This window comes from Anopheles maculipalpis, chromosome 2RL (genome assembly GCF_943734695.1).
Source record: "Anopheles maculipalpis chromosome 2RL, idAnoMacuDA_375_x, whole genome shotgun sequence".
In the NCBI taxonomy this organism is placed as follows: domain Eukaryota; kingdom Metazoa; phylum Arthropoda; class Insecta; order Diptera; family Culicidae; genus Anopheles; species Anopheles maculipalpis.
In genome coordinates this window covers 26160505-26186115 of record NC_064871.1, presented here as the reverse complement: position 1 = coordinate 26186115, position 25611 = coordinate 26160505, and the positions used below count along the sequence as shown (strand labels likewise).

Sequence of the window (25611 nt, the reverse complement as noted above, 5' to 3'; positions counted from 1 at the left end):
TAGTTTTACAGAATAAAACGGTTTAGATTTAAATTTTATTAGTTTCATGCGATCGAGAAGATCAGGTACAATTGTTATTATATCCAAAAAATAAAAAAAAACCTTAATGGAAAATTCCATTATTGACAACTACACAAAACTCTTCAATATGCAAACGCAGATTTAAATCAATAATTCATAATCCCTCCATTTCATCTACTCCAGCCTCTATGCAATTTAAGGGAACTGGCAAAAAGAAAACGATCATGTCACCAAAAATTTACGCTTCATCTCGTCACGATCCCTTTTTCCCTTTTTTCCCCCCACCCAAACATTACTCAATCACACCAAAAGCCCATCTCGCCCATGTACGACGCTTTACGACGCTTCGCTTACAGGTGTACCGGGTATCGTAAAAGCATCACCCCTTATCGTTACAGTGTCATCATTAAAATCCACATGCCAATGGATTTGGGCAAAAAAAAATGGCTAAATAAATAAATAACCAAATAAACCGGGAACCAACACACACAAAAAAAAACGCCAAACAAAACGCCCGCCGATGCATCCCTTGCAATCCGGTTTTTATTGAAATGTGTCTTTTTATGGTCACCGACGACGGATCGTCCCGAAAGCACTTTTCGAACCCTTGCCCAGCCGTTTCCCGCAGCGACACTGACCGACCGTTTGGGGCGGCAGGTGGGACATTGCATAAAATTAATCTTCAAAAACGGATAAAATATGTCGCTTTATTGAAGCATTTTTGTTTGGCAGGTCACACATTCGCCCGGACCACAAGCGAGGTGCACCGCGGTGCAGCGCGACACTTGCATTGCTTCATTTGCGTGCTTTGTGAGATAGACCGCGCGATGGTGTGGAGGATGCGTTCGGGTGGCGTTTCGATTTTTGATGTGGTTTTGCGGAGAAGGTTTTTTGTTGGTATTGCTTCATTTTTTGAAACATTTTATGAGGCATTCAGTAAAATTTTTCATTCACACCGTGACACTCCATAAAAAAAAGCAAGAGGGAAGATCCAAAAATGGCTCATTGTATGGAGCGACTGCGGCGTGGCTTAAATGAGCGGGTGTTAAAAACTGACAGAAACATAGGGAAATAACTATAAAATACAGTGCTTGTAGATTGGTTTTAGTGTGTAATACTTAATGATATTTACGGGATACTCATTTTCTATAATTAACCAACTGTTTATTATTTAATTTTTAGTTTCCATAAGACAACAGAACTTTATTCAACAAATTTATGCTAATTGAAGCCATTTTCCACACCATTACATCCAACAGAAAACATCTCAACCTATCAAGCAAAATGCTGAATTTTTAATGAACACCAAAACTGTTGCCACCCCTTCCCACCCAGCACTGTTACCACCCGGAAACAATCGGAATTCAGAAGCCACCCTCTCCGAAACCGAAAAATACGTTCCGGAATATAAAGAAATAGTGCAACACAAGTGCTTCCCTGTCCCGCACACCACCACCACCACCACCACGGTGCCAATGCATTTGCGGGCAAAATGCATGACCCACGCCAATTACAACACGACCCACAACATACAGCCGGTTAGCTCTATTGTGTTTCGGTCGGCTGTCGGCACCATTACGCGGCACGCGGATCTGTCAAGATCGTAACCTACAACTGCATTTAAAGCAGATTTATGGGAATTAAACGGTCTCGGTAGTGGGAATTGTTATGCCACCCGTGTGTGCCGACAGACGTTGGGTTGGTATTTCTTTTCTCACTGCTGGAAGAGGAAACAATCGCTGGCTGGTTAAGTTATGCTGCACATGAAACACCAATTACGATCTTCATCTGCACGGAGCGTTGCTAAAGCAGCAACCGATTTAAGAAGCCATAAAATCGTATCACTTTCCATTTATATGGGTTGTTTAACAAATTGTGGTTCAACAGCACGAACCAAAAAACTACTGCATTTAACACTCCACTTAATTGGACGGATGATATGCTTTAATTGACACCACCTTAGGCACATGCTTAGTAATTGATAATCATATTCAAAGTAAACCATTTACCTTTACCTTTTCGCTGCACGATATGGTTTACTGGCTGGTGAATTTGGCAGCACACTATCCACAATCACAATACACTTTTCACAGTGTGGTTGAGCACAGCATCCTCTGAGCACTGCTTTATCACATCGAACTACTCTCGTAACACTCAACACACAACCGCGAACTGCGGAACTTTGTTGCACCTTCGCACAGAAAATCACTTCCGTTTGCCTTAAACTCTTGCTGGTATAACTGCTAAGTACTCGTCAAATTCACACCATATATCACTTGAACCCCGCGTAAAACCGTACCGAAAATTTATGAACTTCCGAACTTGTCGCTAATTTGCCGCCCGACGAGTGGTATACTTTACCGTTCTTTAGACACGCGACTTCGTGACCTTCCATCGGTTCGACCAAACAGAAATCTGGTGGGCACGGGTGAAACTTTTTAAGCTCGATAATTTATGTTTCTTCTGCATGTTATACACACTTGTCCAATAACTTGAACCCGCTTTCTTTCACGCTTGTTTGGAGAGATGTTCTATGAAGCCTTCAAGGCTCAGCGTTACAAGGGTAACTCAGCCGATAAGAACCTGCCACACATCCGATCGTAAATGTAAGGTTGTTGGTGACGTTTAACGGATTTAACAAGCATTTGTAATTACATTTTTTTGACATTTTTTGAAACAATCTTTCTTATCTGGACTAAGTCACATTGCAGGAGGAACACGGATTGACAGCTGTAACACCAACAGCTAGCACCTGTAACACTCACACTTTTTCCATGCCAGCAACGGCTTTAAAATACTAACACTGAACATTCAAACAGTTCCACATCCGCCAGAGAAACGTAACATACTGCTTCGCTGCTTCCCTGCTGAAGAATGACACAAACAGCTGGCGGAGAACAAATCCTTTTTCTTTGCGTTTTCCCGTTGGGAAAATCGCACAGTTTTCACACAGGCTTAGCAGACCTTTTACTCCCGAATGTAAACGCTAACCTAAACGACAAGCACGCTGAACAACACAAACACAGCGTGCCCGCCGTAGAGTAGACACGCGTCCGGTCCGGTGGATACGGTTTGCCCGGCTCGAACGCACAAACGTCAGTGAGCGCCGCGAAAGCGTCTTCGTTCTCCGATAGCGCGACTGATGATGTTTGGGGAGGCCCGATGATTCTTTTCCCTTTTTCCAACGGGGGCGCGTGCTGTGTGATCTCGCTCACGGACGATGCTCTGATGCGTTCGGTCGTTCCAACACGCTCACTCTGCCGGGGTTGATGGGGCGCTGCCATTACACTTACGCCGCTGGATGTGGATTTTTCTTGCAGATTGGCAACACTTTTTGTTTTTATTTGTTTTGTTCACAATTTTCACACGCCGGAAAATTGTGGCAAAAGGAAAACCTAACATTTGGGGTCATTGGATTTGTACAATCGTGGCGGCGACGGCAACGGCGGCTATGTAAGTCGATTTTTTTTTTAATTTCGTGAGAGGTTAATTCAAAGGAAACATAAAAAAACGGAGGTCGAAACTTCTTAGTTTCAGTTGAATGTTTAGAGGAAAATTCAAGATATATTTTATTAGCCTGTTCCGAAAAAAAGTTTCATTGTAAACCGTATATTAATAGCAATTTGAGGTTTATTTACTAAACTTAGGATGCACATTGTAGTCTGGTAGATGGTAATGAAATGTTAAAAATATGCTTAATTGATATCGTGTGTATACAACTTATGGATATACCGTAAAAAATTTATTACAAGAATTATTGCTTCAAATATGAGTTAAAGTATGACAATACCTTGCACCAAACTGTCACACTTAAAGTAAATAAAAATGAGTAGAAATATAATTTCCTTCGGGCCTATTCGGGTATTGATTTCTCAGATTATTTGTCATTAAAGCCATCAATTGATTCCTGTCTTTACATATAACTCCTAAGCCCTTCAAAATTCCATCTACTTTTCTTGTTTCACTTAACACCTCAATGGATCAGTTTATCACATAATAATTCCATCATAATATTATCCTCAGCTCGCTCAACACACTGCCTCCGTGTATTCTAGGCATAATCCACATATTTTTCAAACCCCATTGAAAGCCGATTCCAAACACACGTACCACTCATAACCGTGAGCGCCCAAATGCCGGCTCCCAGCGGCTTGAACAGTCTGCCGGAACCGTAGGGAACCCCGGGACCAGGCGCAATTGGAATCAAGGGTTGATGATTAATTTATGATACACGCGGTTTCTCGTACAGGGGAGAGCAAACAAACAGTGTCGGGAGAGTATGGAATCTCGCATCCGAGTACGTTTCTCACACGTTTTGCTCGTGAAAAATGCGCGCGCTTGCCTGGTGGTTGAAACATTTCAACCAGTGCGAAACGTTTCACCCGGTCTGAGAAAAAGTTTAACCCACCCGTGCGAAGAGGATCGACCGCACCGCCGACAGACACAGAGAACGATGCCCGCCGGTGTTCTCGTGTGTATTGGCGATGGTTTGAAAATCCAACCCGAACAGAAAAGGATTGGAATGTATGTTCGACGTTGTTTGTTCGCACATAATTCATGCTAGTCTTTGGCGGGTTGATCTCGTGCGAAACACCGGACCATGGGCGAGAGGGTGTTTGGGAGTGCGGCAAACGCTTTCCGCACGATGTGGTAACAAAAAAGGTGCAACACAAACATAAGCAGTATGTCGAGGGAAAAGTCGTAAAGTCCGCAACGCCAAGAAAATGGTTCAGAATCAGTAATAAGACGTTGGTTTTGCGTCGTGTGCGGATCGCTCACGTTCCATTGCCTGAATGACCAACGAGTTGGACAAAGGCCGAAAGTATGCTGTCATGACCGGCCGGTATGTGTGTTCTTGTGTGTTTGGTAGGGCACACACTTGTTGATGATGAGATTAAGATTTAGATGCTCGCCTGGACGCGACTCATCGTTCGCCAAACGCCTGCAGCGATGCTACGTGTGGAGTACGTGCGAAATTGTCTTAACTATCGTGCACTAGCAGGTTTCTCCATTGTGTCTCGCCAACATCAAGATCCAGCGCATCCATTTCAGGCCCAGCCCAGCCAACAACCGGTGTCGGGGTAGCTGGATGTCACCCAAAAAAGGGAAGCACCACGGATACGGACGCGAGCAGCTCGCAGTGGCTAGCAAAATCTCATAATGAGCCCGCGTTCGCTTCATCCACCGTTTTATGGGGCGCACACGGGTATCAGTGCTGTGCTGTGAAGAACACAGTTTTTATTTTAACCTACGCTCATCATCTCCAGCAGCGCAAAACTTGAATAAAAGCGAAACTAGTTCCGTCTCTGCATCGACCAGGGACGAGAGTATCTCTATGTATTTTTTTATTATTATTACCGCTTGTACGCCGGAATCATTCTTGGTTTTAGCATCGGTTTTATGGTCACACACAAACGAGCAACAACCATACCCTTTAGCTCGGGAAGGGGCGATGTAATGGACCTACAATTGCTATTTGTGTGGTTGGATTTGTTCCAAGATATTCAAACCATACCACACCGGGTCCGTTCCTCGGAATGACCGTGATCACTTCTGCACGAGCGCATCATCAGCGTGGCATGCATGATTTATGTTTTGTATCGCTTTCACTAGCAAAGAATGCGCAACGCTGCAGACCAAGGAATGCGCATCGTTGTTATGATTTGAATTCTTTCCAAACATCTGTCAAGCAAACTGAAAGTAAACTTTTACTTCCTCGTGCTGGAAACTGTGCTGTCGCGTAAGCTTTGAGTTCGATGTACTTTTCACAAAAGATTGTGCCGTAACTTTGTTCCGAAGAATGTTTGATTTTTTTTCATTTACGCTTCGTCCTTTTTTATTCTGGAATGTTTATCTTGGTTGTGTATTTGGTTTCGAATTAAATTATTGATCACATTACAAATTGTAGCCTTAACTTAACCGAGCATGTCCGGGATAAGGCAAAAACTACAATGAGGAAATACCCTGATCCAAATCAACCTGTACCAAAATCAGGTAAATTGCAGGATGGCGCTTTGATGCCTCCGCCAGAAAGACCCAAAGATTGAATTGGTAGACAAAAGAGGGAGACGGGATCTTAAGCAGATTTTGGGATTTCTACAGCAGCCCATTTAGTCAGCAAAAGACTTAACAACTGGTGCTATATGTACAAGGCGTTCGGGATAATTTTGACAGTCACCTACGGAGAAAGAAAAAAAATTTATGGCAAAATTAACCATCGGGGATTTTTTTTTGTTTTAGAAATAGTAGCTTACCATGTATTTTATTCATTTTATTCAAAATATCCGCCCTCGGCTTCTATTACGGCCTACACCCGTCTCCGGAACCGGGAACAAGCCCTGGCGACAGTTTCGCGGGGTAGGGCCGCGAAAACGGACCTGATTTTCGCCATCTGCTCCGCCTTGGTGTTCCTGGAGGTTCTGTTGGTGTCCCGTTCCACCGCACCCCACACGAAATAATCCATTGGATTAAGATCCGGGGAGGTGGGAGGCCACACATTCGGCGCGGTGAAGTCGTTGAAATTGGCCGCCAACCACTTTATCGTTTTGGAGGCTGTATGGCACGGAGCGGAATCCTGCTGGAATACGTACGGTCTGCCGTTGGCCACTCTCGTGATCCAAGGCTTTACGACGGTGTCCAGTATGGAAATGTATCCGTCCGCGTTCAGCCTCAGCCCCTGCTCGAAAAAGTGGGGCGGCATCACTTCCCCTTCCAATGACACGCAGGAAAACACCATCACCGTCTGGGGGAACTTGGTTTGCGGCACCCGTGGAACGTCCGCCGGGCAGTAAGCCAGCCACCGGTTGTTCTGGGTGTTAACCGTGTCGGCGGTTGTCGCGTCCGGCGCGGATCATCATGGTGCATGTGATCCGCTTCCACAATGTACTCTTTTTTGGCATTTTTTTTATCACGAGATGTTTTCGCTGCTTGTTCCGTACACTTTTAGCTGTCGAATGACGTATTGCTTGTTTTCCTATGCCAACTCGATCACGAGTTATAAACAAAAATGTAACTGTCAAAATTATCCCGAACGCCCTGGAACGGAGAAATCCCGAACATTAAAACGGACCGCTAAAAATAAAACGTTTTAATAATAATAAACTCTTTGTCAGTGTCTGCTTCCAAATGTATTTCTAGAAGCTTGTCAGTTTTTGGATAATTAAATGCTTCTCATTTTAAATTGCACCGGTCAATCATAAGCAAGAGTTTTGTCTAATTACTTTAAGTCAGTCCAATTGCTGAACGGATTTTAGCAGAGTTTGGCCTGCAGTTTATGTAGCTCGTGGCTGAAATTGCTGTAGGCTGCAGCTGAAGTTCTGCGTACTGATGTTGACTACGAGATTTAATTCAATTAAAAAACAAAAACTTTTCCCTCCAAATCATACTCATCTACATCTTGTTGGGGTCACCCTTTCACCTTCAACCATTGCCTCTTTTGCCATCTTGTCCGCGTGCCTTCTCTTAAGTGTCCAATTTGAACATTTCAATTAAATACGCAGTTACGCACAAGTACCACAAGTACCGATTTGTCACAGTTCAATACAGCTGAAAATGTTTCTCATTCGCAGTGCGTGCCTCAGTGATCGCTAAACTATTCATGATTTTTTTATTACGCTTGGAACACACTTTGATATGCTCGGAATCACACTTCACCAAAGAAAGCACACTTCATTCGCAATGTAGACGTTGGCGCGTGTACTGTCTCACCAATAAAACATGCAACCGCCTAGGAGAGGAAAATATTGGAAGATGGTTACTTTATTTTTTGTGTACAGTGCCCATAAATATTGCCTAACAACTTCATTGATTCCTTTTAAGGAAGCTCGCACTTGAGCGGACAGACAGCCGGCACAATGTTCTCAGAAAATCTCAGCCCGCCCAAACCCCAATCAAACAAACGCGAAGGCTTTATGCAGTCTTCTGAATCATATTAGCTTCGCTTTACGCTTGCTAACCAAATCGTGCACAATTATGAGCAGCTTTCTTTGCACATTCTTTGCGCGGAAAGTACTCAAGCGGTCCCGAGCGCTAGAAGTTCTATGGTTTCTGGAAAAAGGGCTTTTGCTGCACACTTCAGTGCTCTCTTCTCCGTGGAGCATATCGCAAAGCTGCACGACTCGTTTCAACGCATAGTTGACCAACATGTTGACGCTCATGTAAACCTTCCAGTCATCACCTTCCGCCCCCATCTCAAATCGGTGTGTTTCCATGGAACAGCAAAACACTTGAAAATGTCTTAAGTAAAAAACAATCTCACCCAACTTTAGGGCGAGTGCGCGCGCGCTCCGGTCTGCTAGGGATAATTAAGTTGAGCAGAATTTATCCACTTTATGATATATTTTGACAGCAAATTAACTTATATGGACAACGCAACGTGACCGACGGCATGCGATCGTTGGGCACGCAAATTTATGATCCATTCCCTTATATTTTTTTTCCAACCTCTCCCATTTGTGCCGCGATCGGTGGGCGGTCCCGTATGTCGAGGGCGTTTGTAGTCGCTTGTGATGTTATGGTGCGTGGTTCGAGCCGTTCATCTTTAGTACAATTGCATATTAAAGTAAAGTATTTGACAACGAATTAACATTCAGAAAAAGTTTTTGTTTTTTTTAATCATTCTTTAATGCCTGACCACCAACGTTAAAGCTCCTGTTGGCCAACATTCAGTGATCTGCAATCTTGCCTGCCAGCATTTACAAGCACTTCGTTTCTTTTCCATTTGACACCCATTCGCCATCGTGCACCCCGAAATGCACTGCCCGCACAAATGATTAATTAGCTGAACCCTGGGGCGTTGTTTTATGTACAAATCACCAACCCTCCGACCGGTCGTCCCTGTACGCATCGTGGGTATCTCGATGAGTGACGAGGCTTCGAATGAAATGTAAATGAAGTGATTCGCGCAAGACAACACGCGAGGTGCAACGCAAAACCTACAAACAAACAAAAAAAAAAGCGAGCGAAATAATCGTTGATCATGGGTGCCCTCTCTCCACACACCAACGAAGTGCGAGAAATGTTTATCTTCCGTTTTGTTTGCCTTTGTTGCTGTTCTTCTTGAGGGATCACCTTGTGCCATGGTGTTTTTCGTGCAATACATTTTTCGCCTTTTTTGGTTTCGTTTTGGGTCTTAAACACTGAACACCGAGCACCCGAAGTCGGACAGTAAAGACTTAATTAGGGGAACGATTGCCATAAATTATGCTTCTGGAGCGTGTGTGCAGCGACGGCCCTTCGATGTCGTAATTCGGTGGGTATACCGCGAGGAAGCCGATTTTTGTTTCCGCCATCATACGAGCGCGAGCTAATGTAAATGATACTTCTTTCGGGGAGGTTTTTCGTTTTGTGTTTCTGTGTATGATTAAGGAACTTCCAGATTATCAAAACCTTGCAGTTAGATAATCTCTGCTTATGGTTTACCGAAGTGTGATGTGTATCTTCTGTTTTCTTTTTCGAAGAAAATTAACATTTTTTTGTTGAAAAAGTAAAAGGCAAAACAGAAACTTATCGTGTTTAACCCATCTGACTGGGAACATCTCGAGAGTAGACGATTTCTTGTGTGAAAGATCACGCAAGGAAAAGTGATGGGAGGAGATTGTGAAGAAGAAACATACCCAAAACTACATTTTATAGCCGATTGTATTTAAGTTGTACATCCCCTTCGAAGCAGTATGTGAATTTTTATACACCAAACAAACAATGTGTTGTGTAGTTCAAACTGATGCGTCATTTAACTCTCAAAACGTTAAAACAACCAGAATTACAGGGCTTTACTGGTTTTAATCAGTGTTAAACGAGCCTGATTTTAATTCATGTATGAATCTGAAATATGAATGTAAATTCATATTTATTTTAAAATTAATTATGACGGTCCAGTGCCGTATTTTTTTTATTTATTTATTTATAATTAATAATGACGGTCCAGTGCCGTATTGTCAACACCGCTTGTGTAGAGTAAATTTTATAATCATCTTGATAAGGCATTTCCTCCTTATTTTTTGCCTTATCCCGGGCATACTCGTTTATCCAGTGCCGTATTGTCAAATGTAAATTCATGATGATGAGAAATTCAAAATCACTTAAGCATATCTTACAATAATAATTTATACCAACAAGTACATAGAGGAGTTTTGATCATCGCATCTCATCTCGTAGTTCGTCCATGCCATAGTCATTCGTTTACGTTCATCTCGATGATGATCTCTATACCCTCATCGATGATGTTCTCTATACCCTGTATTCAGATTGGTTCAACTCAAATCGTAATCCATATTAATTCCAAAAAAGCTTAAAAGATCTAGATTTTCCAGGGGAATGCATTTTTAAGAGGCCCGATGTTGTTGTCGGGAGCGAACCGGGCGCAAACATCCGTCTTTGGTTGGCCGATCACGGGAAGGAATGATCGATCCCTAACACTTGCGCCGTTCCTTGCTACGTCCTAAGATATACCAGAATTAGAAACTTATCAGAGATTTTTATTCCTATCACTGGATCGGATTATCTGCTGACAACGCGTTGGGTCGACGGGTTTCGGAGAGATAGAATTTTTCCAGGACTGGCCAGGATAAATATTGAGCCTCGGACCAGAATTCAACCAGCGATGATTCCCCTCAGTTCTTCTGACATAGCGGGGAGTTCGGGACCGACATGCATAGGGAAGGTAAAGAGGAAACTTCTTCGGAGATCCTCCCAGAGACTTGCAGCCAGCGAAGACAAACGAAGGTATATGTATATGTATATGAGTGCAATAGGCGAGCTTCTCTCTTGTAGTTCTAGATTTTGCAGCAATGAATCACTTCGGATTCTATTTGAGGATTAGATTTTTTCCGGAGCAATGCTTTTTACTAACAGATTATGAGGAGATTCCCGAAACACCCCAGATCTTACACTAACTACTTAATTGGACTATTAAAATACATCACTTGACAAAAAAGATATAAAATATTGCATTTTGAAATGGTCATTCAGAGGAAAAATTGTCTTGCCATTTAAAAGTTTCCGCCAAAACCCTGTAAACGCTTGCCAGATAATTTGATACGAACGCCGAGGATCATCTGCAACACAAAAATGCGCAGAATCCCACATTCGAGTGGCGTCATCGATATGCCAATAAATAAGCCTATCACGATCTCGTGCCAACCCGGGCCCGACCGTAACAGTAATAGGACGTTCCGACAATACTCACCGAAAGCACACGCAACCATCGCTTCATGCCCATTAATTGAACGAGTTGGCATACGAGAGGTAAGAGCATCGAAATCTTCGCAAAGAACAGAAGGAATTAAGTAAACGATTCCTTAAATCTGCACTGTTCACTGCTTCACACGAAAGAATTACCGCCCCAGCGCCCGTAATTCCACTGCATCTTGCACCATGCAATTGTCAATAAAACGAGCATTGCTTTGCTTTGCAAGTTCGTATATTCGCCTACGCTTTACGCGCTATATCCAGAAGGGTTTGGGCATGTGGATGAACGATGCCACCGCTGCTTGTGTCAACTATTTAATTGACCAGTTTTATTCGGAGTTTCCACCCGAAGAACGTTTGTTGGCCCTACTACTGCAGGAAGCTGCGGACTGTGATGCGGCAAGGTAGAGAACACGTTTGTTTGTTTGTGTTCTCTCACTGTCGCCAGAGTGTCCAACTTGAAATTCATTTCACCATGACGCCATTAACCCGCCAGCAGCGAGGAGAAAACAGCAATACAAAACCTTCTACGTATCGCATCATCATTGCCCAAAAGCACACGCATTTGTCAGCTCCATTATCTTGTCTTGCGCTCAACTCAGCGATGTTTTGGTCGTTCGGTTTTGTCCAATTGTTGTTACTCGTTCGTTGTTTTTGTCCACTTTGGTTCTTCATCTACTTCAATCATTGTCTCATTTCTATGTTGCTATTTCTCCCTCTTTCTTATGTATGTCCACTCAGCTTTTCCCTTCGGTTTTTACTTTCCCTTTCTTGTGGGTTCCAAGAAGAAGAACAACATTATCGTTATCATAACTTTTTCATGCTTGATAGCGAAAACTAAACTCATCGTTAGAGGACACGTTTCCATCTTAACAGTGTGAGTTGTTTTCACACGAAGCGCGCTGCACAACTTTTTTCGCCAAAAGTTCCATTTTTCAACCATCGTTTTGTTTTCCACCCACGGGCGCTGGGTGCAGTTCTGTGCTTTTTTTTTTGTCTTTCCTTTTCTCGCCTTCCTGTTCACCGTCAGACAGAAAACATTCGTACCCGAAAATATGCTAATGCTAACGACCGGAATGGAACGGCTTCCCGGCTTTAGCATTCCCATGGCAATGACTGTGTGGAACAGCAAAGTTCCTACCAAAGCGCGAATCTCCACTGACTCACATGCATTCATCGTCATGTTGAAGAATTGTTAGGATTTTTTTTTTTTTTTTGTTGAAGCTTTGGCAGTGATTTTTTCTCCACCGGTTGTCTAGACGATTAGGAATCGATGGAAATCAATTAAAAGTTCTATCCATCAATTGACGCCTTACAAATGTATAGAACACTGTCGAAGTGGTCGGTAATGTAGCATTTGAGCATGGTCGGCATGATAAATGATAGAAAAGATTTGTTAAAATATTCGATATCTGCAGATGTATATGCAGATGGCAAGATGGCAAGGTGATGGCGCGTGTAATCGTCCTTCTAGAGCGTTCGTCTATTTTCGTAGATAGGGTTTTAGGTACGTCAAGTCGCACACCAAAAACGACAATAGACAAGGTTTAAAATTTTTGTTAGCAAAATATTCCCATACTTCATTCGCTTTACAAATGTTGTTTAAATTTATATTTGTTGAAATGCACATAATTACATTCCGATATCCCCTGCATGCTACAAATAGAAAACCCGCTATTCTTAACAAGCGCTAATATGCGCTAAAAACTTTTCTGAAGTATGTGTAACGTGATGTAGCACTATTACCTACCATTACCTACCGTTAGCAAAAGTTACAAGCGCTTTCCTGAAACTTTTTAATAGCAACTTTTGCGTTATCACTCACGCTTCTTTCGAAAGATTTCGAGCTTCAGCTAAAGCTTATGATTGAGGATACAGTAGCGTCATCTACGAACGCTAATAGTAACTAAATAAGCACAATCTCTAGAAGGCTGCTGCTGATTTTCGAAACCATATTTTATGATCATATTTTTGCAGCCCATAGCGTCCAGATCGTAAAAAAAATTCGAGAAATTTCGTAAATTATTATACTTTCAATTGTGGAACTCCTTCATGTTCTAAATAGTTATGAAAATTTTTGAAAAGATTGTTGGAAACAAACATGAAGCCACCATACGTCTTTGACATTTCAGACGTCTTTCCAACTGAGGCTGTCATTTCTGTGGACGTTTGTGTGTTTGTAAACATGGACCTTTCGTCCATATATTTGGTAGAAAATTTAAGCACATACAATTTCGAGGATGTAGTCTTTCTCGCCGCCGATATCAATGCAATCGTGGAAGCTCTAATGCAACCGCCAGCCTTGGGCGATACAGAGAAAATACTGTTCTTAGCAAAGTTGCTAAAAACTGTTCTTCACATCTGCCGCACCGTCGTCTGTAACTACACAACGCTAGAGGAACTGCTGAAGGTAAACTGGAGCTCGACCAACAATTACACACCGAAGTGGCAATTTTACGAAAAACTAACGCTGGAAGACCCTGTGAATGTCGTTGCAAGAATGCTGCTGCTTTCGAAGGACGGCGAACAGTGTTTGGGTATAATGCAGGAGTTTTACCGACTGTATTACTCTAAAGAAGCGTTCAAGGAACTGTTGGTTAACGTTCAGCAATCGATTCCATCACTCGCTTCACACCGTGCATACCAAAGACTGAAGAAAACAATCTCCGGAAAGGAATTTACTAATTCATCCATTCATCAGTCAAACGAGTTGAACATTGTAGCATTGGCGAATCATACTAATTCGGATGACTTTAAGAAGGTGGCTGCATCTTTACAAGCAAAACTGAGTGAATCAGGCAACGAACAGTTGCTTAAAGCACAGACACAGGCGCTGAAAACATTATTTACAAACACAGCCACGAAGGAACGCTATCTGGAAGCGTTGAAAAGTGATACATATTATCAATTGAACTTGGCAGTTTTAAAGGCCTATCATGATTACCTGCTGACAAAAAATATTCTCTACGACACGAACATCATTATGCTGCTGCACTTTTTGCGACAAAACGGTGTACACGACGCGTTGCTTAGGAGGGAATTTTTCAACGAAATTAGGCTCGGTGGACCGGAGAGAATGCGTGTTCTGCTGTTGGAATTACAAAACTTCAGCTGACGAAACTCTAAGGAATATGCGATTAGCTTAAGTGAACAGAACGAAAATTCAAAGAATACAGTATTTTAAGAGGAATTTGTATTGTTTTTTTTTATAGTTTCAGATGAATGCCACATCCGAAGAAATTGGTGCAACGTTACATCTTTCAAAAATATTCAATAAATCAAATATTGGGCAAAAAATCAGTGAAATAATGAAATTCATTAATCAGGCCAAATGTCATTAATCAGTAAATAATGACATTTGGCTCAAGGAAGCATTCTACTGCGCGAAAGAGCAATGGCAAACGTCAAACAAATGGGAAATGTAAACAGCGCAAATCTGGCAGCCCAAAACAAGTGCGGCAACAGTACTGCTAATGCATTTTATCGACGATGAGCATCTGTCGTACCTGTCTGCAAAAGGAAGCTGAAGCATATTGTTCGTTATTTAAAACAATTCACCATGTTACACTCCAAGAAATGTACCATTCGCTGACTGGCTTGAGTGTCTCGCGGGAAGATGGTTTGCCGGACTATGTATGCCAAGAGTGTGCCGATTTCCTCGTTACCTGTAACAATTTTCGCAAAAAATGTATCAAATCAGATGCTCAACTAAGGAACGATCTTGCCAAGGGTAGCGGCGAAACGTAAGTAACGAATAGTTTAAATGTTTTATTAGTTGAAAACATGTCAAGTAATGTTTTTGTTTTCTCTTAATCAAACTGCAGTGAGCTTGTTCGAGTTGAAGAATTTGAGTGTCTCGAAGTGGATTCAAATGAACCGACACAAATTAAGATATATTTCGACGAAAGCCATTACATCCTTCCGGATAAAACAGGCGGCCAGGAAGAAATCGTCCCGAATGAACAAAAGCTTACCTTTCATATAGAAGACGATAGCAGTGTAAGGACGAACGATGACGAGTCTGGTTACTCAGTTTACGACGTAACGGAGGAAGAAGAATTGGTCGAGATAACACCAGACGCTGAAAGCGAAAATGGGCAATCGTATGAGTTTTTCCTCGATTCAGAGGAAATTCTCGAAAAGCCTCAAACGTCGTCTGTAGACGAAACAGAGGAACCAACATCGACGGATAATGCGACGACACCGTCCACTGTACGCTGTTGCGCCTGCCCAGCGTTACAATTCGATACGATCGAAGGTTTAAAGCTACACTCACTCGCTGTGCACGCGAAGAACCGCACCGAAAACAAGTTACGGCTTTACGAGTGCGACATTTGCTACCGACGCTACACCCAAAATGATCATTTTCTAAATCACAAAGCAACAATACATCTGCCAAAGAAAGTGTACGACTGCAAATCGTGTGATGCCAGCTTCAAAAGTCGGACGGCTTTGCACAGCCACAACAAAAGCAAACACGTGTGCGAGAGAACGTACGTTTGTGAGATTTGCCAGAAAGGATTCTACACCAGTAATACGCTGCTGTCCCATCGGCTAATACATGGCGAGAAAAAATTTCGGTGCGACAAGTGTTCGAAAATGTTCGCACGCCATTGGGATCTGAGAACCCATCAAAAGTCACATTCTAACGAACGGCCGCACGGTTGCAGTGTGTGCAAGATGCGCTTCAAAACGCTTGCCCACCTGCGAGGCCATCAAGCGGTACACACCGGGGAACGGTCGATAAAGTGTCGCATATGTGGGAAAGGATTCACCACTTACGGCGATCGACGAGTGCATGAGCTAGAGCATGAAAATATTCATCCGTTTAAGTGCACCTTTTGTGACAAACGGTACGGTCGAAACTATAAGCTACAGGCGCACATTAAGAAAATGCACACTGGCGAGCGACCATTTGTGTGCTGCGATTGTTCGCAAAGTTTCATCCAACGGTGGGAATTGACGGCTCATCGGAGGACGGTACATGGCGAGGGAGAAGGTTTGTCGATGGACGTGATAGTAGAGGGATGAAGGCATAGAATAAGGAGATTTTCCGGAGGGTTGACGCCACTTGCATTGGTTGTGAATGATGGTCTAAACTCAAAGCATAGAGACATAGCTGTAAGAACTAAGCTTTCTTTTGAAATGAAATACATGTTAAAATACTTCATTAACTTCCATACAAGTTTTTGGTGTTGTAAAATTACATCCACGAATATAGGCAACAACGGCGCTGGTCAAAATCCGCTGGCGGCAACTGGGGTCAAAATCCAAGTCCTAATAAAAGATGGATGGATACGCTTTAATAAAAAATTTAAAAAATTATTTGTAGCAATAATTTTACAATACTCTTACAACAGTTTTTATTATGCGAAAATAGTTGGAAAACCCAGTTCGAAAATGACGAGATTTAAATCGTTAGAGAGAGAGCGCACATTGCGGAGCACCAAACGTGAGAACTGTATAATTTTAGCCCATGCCTATTACCTATAGGACAGACGTTGTCTGCGGGGGAACATGGCCCGGTAGCCGCCAATGATCTCACAGTAAGCGAATTAACTGTTGCGTGTGAGCACTCGCCAACGTTCACCACGGTCTCTGTCTGTGTCTCTTGGGGTAAGTAGGAGATCCCCGATGGGAGCTAAAATCTGCTCGCACATGTGTCCACTGACTGACACTCAGAGCATCCCCGTCCAGATGCTTCCGTCGGTGAAACCCCGCTCGTACGTACAGTTTCGTACGGCTGTCGTCAGTACAGACCGGGATTTGAACGCGTTTGCATTGGCGCACCGGCAATGTGATCGTCGGTCGATCGATGTGAGATTTTCTACAATTAAAATGTGATTGCGTACATTGTTTTTTGTTTTGTTTTGCTGCTGCTGCAAGTATATACATAGAGCTCGGTACACTTTGTTGGAAAACTCGGATTTGCGACACGTACGATGTTTGTGGTTCCAATTTACAACTCTATTTGAATGTTTTGTGATACGGAACCATAGTTGAAATATCATCCACATACTTCCCAGTGATAAAACCTTACCCACGGTGCTCGGTTGGAATGCGTTTTCCGGACATCATACCGACCAGGGGGAGCACAGTTCGTCATAATTTATGATGTCTGAAAGTGGTAGTGTGTATGCGCGCAATCTGGCCTGCCATACTAACGTACGCGTACGTATTGTGTGAAGCTGTGAATCTAATTTGAGGTGTGTGTGAAATCAACGCGTGCTCTGAGGCGTTCGCTGTTGAGTGATCGTATTGCCTGTGGGGCAAAGAAATCGCCAATACGAGGGATCGATTTTCCCGTTCGAGTCGGAAGGAAAACGGCAAAACAAATGGGGCAGATTAAAAATGTACCTAATGGTGGCAATAATCAATGTAAGACGTCCACAACACCATACGCTTGCAGAGCTCCTTTGCGATCCCGTGTGGTCTTCGCCCGGTCCAATCGGTTTGTTGCGGGTTGCGGTTAAGATTTTTCCCATATCTTCAACACGCCGCCTATGCAAAGAGTCGGGTTATGGTACCCATTGGGGGAGGAAAGTGGGGGAAAGGGTTGGAGGTTAGTTGATGTATTTATAGCGTATTGAAAATTTTGTGAACTTTATATTTTTGAAATCGGATGGAAGGTTTTGGTTGTATTATTATTGGCTTTGGCGTGGGGAGTGGGCCGATGGTTAATGGTCCCTTTTTTGGAAGCTGCTTCAGATGAATTTTTCTCGATCGTAGCTATTTGATTGCTCGCGCTGCTTGAAAACCAATTTTGGTAAATATGTAACGAGAAATAAAAAGCACAATTAAACAGGTTCGATTATTGAGAACCATTTTGTGTTGTGCAATTATTTGGTTGTTAGCTTTCGGTTCAAGCGCACGCAGCTTGAAGATCGTACGACTAAAACGATTCAAATGATCCCCTTGTTATTTATTGCAAATAATTCGAACGATAATGGAACGCATATATAAAAGGCTCTCGAAAGTATAAAAACGTTTTTAACGCTCGTTTCAGGAAAGATTAGCGTTCTGTGATATTTTGTGTCTCGTTTCGTCTTGTGTATGGAAAATATTTACGAGCTGGTACTGCATACGTCAACAAACTTCATTGACTCAGATGCTCTGGTCCGTTAGTCGGAGCACATCAACCGTTGAAAACGGATCCGACCAACGACCATGACCGTGCACGATGTGGCACAGAACTCACATGACCCGGTAGAATTTTTTTCCGCTTCTTGGAAGATCTTGGAAGAGCGCGGGTTCATTGAAAATGTCCGCGTTCTTTGCTTCGGTTGCTGTTGCGGTGGCGTATATGGATGTCAAGAAGTGTGTTTTATAATATTAGAATTGGCGGCATTTTTACCACTTCCTCTAAAGCGCCTGTCCCTGAGGGACATTTTGAGCAATGGATTTTGTTACACCGGTTGTCAGGCTAACCGACCAAATGGTCCAATGAAAACTCCCTCCACACGACATCACTTTACCGTGACGGTGGACAGAAGCTGAAGGACAAACAACCTTGAGCTTGTGTCGGAGGTGTATCTTTGCTATTTTTTCATCACCAATGCTTTTTGTTTAAATGTATGATTGTTTTGCTGGTGTGCTATTCACAAAAAAATGAACTGAATTTTCTTCAAAAATGCCTCTTATTTAGTATGGACATTCATAAACCATGGCGGCAATGTGATAGAGGTCACATCGGTGCTGGTTTTCACATGGCGGGACCGATATTCAAATCCCATCCGCACCTAGAAGAAGTGGATGCATAAGCCAAGTAATCTAATTGTAGTCACCAGACTTTGTTGCCACTGATAAGTAAGCGCTTGTTGGAGTCTCACCTTAATATAAATGATAAGTCCTCTCCATCATGCGACTTGAACGATTAAGCTCAATTAATTTCGCTCCTTCAAATGCAGATTTTGCAGTTGATGACAAATATATCGACAGCGAACCAATTCGATGCAAAATTACGATCGATGTTGTCATTCATCTCATCCTGTGATCGCGCACGCCAATCGAACCGAGACCCGTTATTGGTAAGATCCATTACGCCAACAGCCATCCATCAGGCCCACGTTTTTGCCCGATTCCGACCCTGCTGCCATCTGTCGACGAAACGCAGATTGCTTGGCAAAGTCACAAGATTTGTCAGGTTCATTAATTACGCCGGAATGCTCGTATGTGCCCGAACTGGCCCATGCCGTACGATGGCCATTAATAGTTTCCCCTTGCTAAGAAGGACCACTTCGATTTTCCGGCGGTTTGTTATATATTTTTCTAAAATTTGGCGAAATCTCAAATATATCACCTCGGTTGTTGTATGCCCAGAAACGAAAAAAAAAAACAACTAAATATATAGAGGAAAAGGAGAACGTCTGGAGGCAGACGGTTGGCAAGCAAATTGGCAAGAGCAGCAGGAAACCGTGCGGGAGAACGTGTAGCTACTAGGCCACATGGCGTACACACTGTTGGAACGGACCAGCAAGTTGTTTAGAGTTAGTGTCAGTGTCAGCGGGTAAATTGATTTGTAGAAGTCGGTGGCAGTGGCAATGCCCCGGCAGTCAAGACTTGCCAACACGGTGCAGCATCACCAGACAGGCAACGAGGTTCGGCGGAACTTGGTTTTGTTTCGGGAACGGGTGGAAAAAAGCAACAAACATGCAGCCAAGTTGGCAAACATTGTGCCAATTCTCAATACTATTCGCAAGAGGATGTTTGCAAATTTCCGTGCAAATTAATCATTCCGTGATTGTTGTCAGATATGCTGAGATTGTATTGGGTACGTTGAATGAGCGCAAATATTGGTGCTGTACTTAAATAAATAAGAACTGTCTCATGCTGCTCAGAGTCAAAATTGTAGCCAGTCGGGAGTTGGTATTTGGGAGCTGATATTTTTTAAAGACTTCTGTTAATGCAAAATTTGATCAATTTGTAGATCAATTCTTATCTTCAGAGTTTGTAAATAAGGTTTAATTTTACTACCCCTTTTGACATCCTTTTTGGAAAATCATCAAGTGATCAAGTAGTAGAGGCACTTGGCTTTCAGTAAGTAAGAATAGCCTCAGAAAGTCCTGTAATCAGAACTCTCTTCTTCTTGGCTTAACGACCTTCTATGTCACGCTGGGCATCAAATAAACCTGCGCTACTAATTAAGGCGCGATAAGAAGTATTTATCGTTTTGCACAACTGACTATCCAGTTGCAGGAAAATTAAAGGCAGAGAAGCTAACTCAGTGTAACTCCAAAAAAGAATCAATAATTGTTCAATGGAATCTTTGAATTATGACATATAAGTTGACCCATGCAATTGAATAAATTAAATCAAATTTCTCTGTTTTAAAATTTGTGTTGAATGAACATCCCACTATACCTCGTTGTACCTTACAAAACAGCTCAATCAAGAAGAGTTTATTTGGCACTATACATTCAAAACACACAAACAATGACCAGATGGAAGTTACAGCGTAGAAAGTTGGATAGTGCAGATAAACTCAACCCAAATAGAAACCCAATCAATGCATGATTAAAACACAAAACAGACAACCAGAACGACCGCAATCCCGCCGGCAGCAAACCGATTATGGCACAAGACCAGTGTAAAGTAATGCACATTTTCAGATACTTTCGAACAGAGCTTCCCATTCTGCAGCATGCAAGAGTTCATTGCAATAATTACTGTTTGTGGAAGCGATTCACTGTCATAACGTGTCCATCTGTTCTGTCTGGCACCTAAACCTCAGCTTGTCTTGCAGCCGGAAAGTGGCTGGTGGATACTAACCTTTCTCAAGCCCTCCGAACTCATCTGTTCCGCCCTTCGATGGAAAGTGTGGGAAAAGGGGAGAAGGGTAGAGATGGATACCGCTGCCCAGCAAAAGTCCGGCAGCGATGAATGTTTATTTTTGGATGCAATCCAATTATAAACGCACGAGATTCGCGAAGCTACGTGGGAGACGTTGGGGATTTGATTTCACGATCGTGGTGACGACCGAACGGTGATGCCGCGTGTGCGTGTGTGCCTGTGTCCTTGCCATGAAAATGTTCGACTAATAGCAACAATCGTCCGAGTTGGGAACAACCGTCCCGCCATCAAGACCATCGAGATTGACCATCATCGATGCGGATCAAATATATCGTCGACCAGTAGTGCTACACTCAAGTGAATGTTCTCAGCATCCATTCTGTTCTCTCCCTTTATGCCTCGGTCCGGGTCACTCAGCCGTGTTATAAGTGAGTACGTTTTGTGCGGGTGTCCCGAGAGCTACCTCGGGGGTGCCAGATTTTGTTTTCCGTGCGTGTGAAACAACCGTTGAGAGTGTAGTGACTAAGTGCGCGTTGTTCGATGGTGTGTGCGGAGAGGTTGATTCGATCGTGAGCAGGATCGTGTATTCGAGTGGAATGAAACATCGACCATAATGCAGCTTGTGAATCGTGGCCATCGAAGCAGCAGCACGGTCAGTGCCGATGAGCACCAGTTACCACCAACGACCGCGACGGATATTGCACTAATGCGATGGTCTTCGCGCGGATTCACGGCCATCCCGGTTGAGCCGGATGATACGGCTTCCACCAGTAGCGGTTCCTCGACCATCGGTTCCCTTGTGGCAACGTCCCACAATGGGTCGGCATCGGCCGGTGTTACGATCCCCAGTGCACCGTCTGCCAGCGCTGTTGGGGTACGAACCATCGACTACCTGACCCTCGATACAGCTACCGGCCAGTGTGGAGGGAGCGATATGGCAACGGATGCTAGCGGCTGGCGACGGATGATGCCCCAACAAGCCCATCAGAAAGGGCAACGGCGAACGAAACAGCATCGCCATACCAATGCTACGTCATCTTCGGCCTCTGCTTCGATACAACCATCGAGCGCGTCGTCTACCTCCTGTCTGCGTGACTGTCTGCTGTGTCGCTGCTGTCGAAGTGGTCAGTATGCGTTATCGTTCGGTGACGATCAAACGTCAAATTGTATCGGCTCGATACGTTCGTGATCGAGTGAGTGTGTTCGGAAGCGGTTTTTGGCTTTACTTCTCGCGGGTCAAACGTGTGCATGGTTGGTGACCAGTCTGTTTACAACGATTTTGGTTGTTCTTTTCTTCTCTTCCTTTCGGATATTGGCCGACGGTGTAGCGAACATGGACGAGCAGAAGGAAGCCAGCGATCAGGAGGAAGGCAATTATGAGTGTAAGTAGATGCGTAGGAGACATTCGTTAATTGAAACCAAAGATGCTCGATGTGGTGATATTGAACAACCTGGCATAAATGATTTGAGCCTTTTAATAATTTAATTTAAAAGACGTGCGACTGACGTTGGTAATGTGTTCGAATGTGCGATCAACAAATATGTGTGTTGAAAGATATTTTTAATTCAGCGAGGACAGCGAGATACAAATGGCGTAAACTGAACACAACCACGATCATCATCGATCATTTTGATAGTATTGGGTTGTACACACTTTGTTAAAATATCTCAAACGTTGAATGCTGCAGCATTTCACTCTCGGACTCATTTCACAATCGGAACATTGGTGACACTAGTGGTTGTGAAACTTGTGCAGACAATATTAAAAATTATAAATGGATTCATTTATGAAGCCGGTCCTGTTGACAAAACAAAAACAAACAAAAATTCCTTCAGCGTTCGTCATTGGCATGGTTGGGAAATGAAAAATTCTTCTTACTGTGGGAAATCTTCTTTGGCTTTGAAGCTGAGAAACCCTTAGTAGAATAATTAATACACAAAACTTTATAACAGTTTTTGGATTTTCCTTTCAAATCGATCATGATCATTGCGTACATTGAATAATTTATTACTTTTCCACAATTTAATAGTGATGATTTGTTGCTTCTTAAAATAAGCTACAGATGGAAATTGAGATAAAATAAATTTATTGTCTCTCATTTCATTACAACAAAGTCGCCATTTCATTATAATAAGCATTATATGTTGGCACCTAAGCATCCACATATCGAGAAAGAGTTGTTCTTATTTCCTTCTATTATTCTGATTAAAATAAATCGCACTCGGTGGAATCAATTTAAAGCTGAAATGATATGAATTGTTTATGGAATGTGTGCCGTTTTCAATCTTCAAAATGAAGCTTGAAAAAAAATGTCTGGACGAAGGCACGCGTTTTTTGGGGCCCGATGTATTATGAATACCGAATCAAACCGAACCAGCAACACGGTGGTACGGCTGTATGCATGCCACCAATGGGTTTGCCGGTAAACAAATCAAAATGAATTTGTGATTTTTTTGTTTTGTATGAATCTTTGCCAGCTCGTTAAGCCAGACCGAATGCAGGCGGGCAGCAGCAGCAGCATCAGCCGAACGTTGGCGGTTGATTTATGAGTGGTGAGTGTGTTTATCGCTTGCGAATTCATAACCGTGAATATTAAATGGGTAGCTGTATGGTGATCGCACTAGCAATTTTTGCAACAAGTGGTGTAGCGTTAAATATTTTTAGTGGTACAAATTATATGCAAATTTTCCACCTTCATCTTGATTGAACATAATTTATCCTTTTCATTGATAAGAATTGTAAGGGATATTTGTGTGCTACGATCTCTCGAAGCCTTTATGTTTTCATCTCTATCGTATAACCATAGCAAAACCAAAAACAAAAGCTGATTACTTGATCCTCACACTTGTCAGCGGATTTAATATTGCTTTTTTGCCACTTTCCCGTACGTATGAGATTCTCACATCAAATCCAGCAAAACCTGACGTATGCGTTTAACATTTTGCCCTATGCCCAGCAAATCTTGGCAAAAATAAAAAGAAACGATTTTTTCACGCCTTTCGATCGATCGTGCTCAAAGTAAGAAGCCCCCCGATGACACGTGGGGAACGCAAAGTGCAGCAAGAGAGGTGGGCCCGTTTTCAAAAATTTCGGTCACGCTCGCATCGAATACTTTCGAGGACTGGTTTTAAATTTTTAACACGCCACAACTCTCTGGCGTGTTTCTCTTTTCGGCCATGGGCATTCGGTTCTACGCGAGCGAAATTGTAGGTGGCGTGACTTTTTTGTCTCTTCCACTTCTTTTTTTTCCGATCGACCAAACAGCTGCTTGTGGGAGCGTTCAATTTATCGCACATACCTTCACTATTCTTTTACGGAAGGATTAAAGAAAGAACGCAGAAAAAAAAACAACACGGCAATATAGATGAATCACACCGACAGCCAGGCGAAAAAGCACATTTCGCACATTGCCCAAATACGGGAGATGATTGGTTTCCCTTTTTATCGTTGGTTCTTTCCCCGCATTGTCCAGAAGTACTAACACTCGAGTGATGAATTTTTGCCGATTTCTTGGCCATTTGCTACTGCTGCACACCTCATACAGAGGATGGTATTTCGATGGTGTGAACACAGGTTTTTTTCCTTTCCGTTTCCTCTCTTTCCTTTTGCTTTTTTCTTTATTATGCGACGTTTAGAAAATAAATCCATACACCCATCGATCTATTTGTAAGCTTGTTTTTTGGATTTTTATCTCAGTTGTTAGTAAATTTATTTCCTACGATGCGTTTACTAACCGCAGTGGTTTGTTTTCCGAAGTTGAAATAATTTTGTTTCAGTCTAACTAAGAAAAAAATACTATTTTATTTATTCTAAAGTATAGCAATGCCAATAGTAATGCCTATAGTAATACCAATATAGGTGTTGAGGGAAGAAAAGCATAAGTATAGTGTCAAAAGTACAGGCAAACAAATATTTATAGCTCCTGAATCTGTCTTAACAGTCTGGAAAAAAACTCAAACGATCTAACGACCCCCATTTCCAGTGGGCCCCGGTGGATAATTTTGTCCAAATGGCCCCACCATAACACCGACTTTGCTACCACAGCATTTACTTTGCACTTAATGTCTATCGGACGATTCAATTTTGATTTGATTTTCCGTTCGTTCTATCGAGAGGTGCTCATCCCTCGGTCAGCTCATCTTCAAATAGGCAGACCGTACTTTATGATACGTACTAACATCACTATCACTTCGATATATAACACCATTGATGTGCTGTTTGAGTGTATGTGCGAACACGTTTTACAAACGTATCGTAAATGGGCAATACATTGACCCATACCACACAGTACACATTTTGGTGATTGTTGTCGGTGCTGCTGTACCCATGCCACGGTACTCACGGTTATTTTTTCTACGTGACAGAAGCAATATTGTTGCTAGCCGCGGAACTGTTGGTTGTTTGGTAAATATTTATTTTCCTACCATCATATTGAGTAGAATCATGAGAGCAGTTGGTGATCTATTGTTGAAATGTTGGTTTTTGTTTTTCTACTTTTGCTCTGCATAAGGATTTTTGTTACGATTTCAATTGCTAGTCTAACATGTTATTCTCTGTGATAGTAGTAGGTTTTGAAGGTGCAAAACATCTGCATGGTTTAGGCGGCATTATTT

The 25611-nt window shown here is 42.6% G+C and overlaps 4 protein-coding genes across 4 annotated transcripts in view; all 4 read left to right on the top strand.

The window, feature by feature from the left end:
• Nucleotides 1-25611, top strand: part of LOC126558678 (pancreas transcription factor 1 subunit alpha) — a 396742-nt gene that overhangs the window by 147095 nt on the left and 224036 nt on the right. The gene's annotated exons all lie outside the window — the stretch shown is intronic.
• LOC126558880 (uncharacterized) overlaps nucleotides 1-25611 on the top strand; it is a 204381-nt gene that overhangs the window by 137955 nt on the left and 40815 nt on the right. The gene's annotated exons all lie outside the window — the stretch shown is intronic.
• LOC126565763 (zinc finger protein 271-like) lies at nucleotides 14698-16239 on the top strand. Its single transcript, XM_050222973.1, has 2 exons — nucleotides 14698-14951; nucleotides 15033-16239. The coding sequence occupies exons 1-2, from the start codon at nucleotides 14698-14700 to the stop codon at nucleotides 16237-16239; spliced, it is 1461 nt and encodes a 486-aa protein (XP_050078930.1).
• Nucleotides 21593-25611, top strand: part of LOC126558289 (Kv channel-interacting protein 4-like) — a 40046-nt gene continuing 36027 nt past the window's right edge. The window contains exons 1-2 of the mRNA XM_050214279.1: nucleotides 21593-22121; nucleotides 22326-22379. Of these exons, the coding sequence (XP_050070236.1) occupies nucleotides 21611-22121; nucleotides 22326-22379 (565 nt within the window). The 5' untranslated portion in view covers nucleotides 21593-21610. The remainder of the gene's footprint in view (nucleotides 22122-22325; nucleotides 22380-25611) is intronic.

What these genes read in the sequence shown, in the direction of transcription:
- LOC126565763 (XM_050222973.1), top strand. Translation starts at nt 14,698, where the DNA reads ATGAGCATCTGTCGTACCTGTCTGCAAAAGGAAGCTGAAGCATATTGT. An exon ending in GCCAAGGGTAGCGGCGAAAC is followed by an intron (nt 14,952 to 15,032) that starts GTAAGTAACGAA and finishes ATCAAACTGCAG; the next exon opens with TGAGCTTGTTCGAGTTGAAG.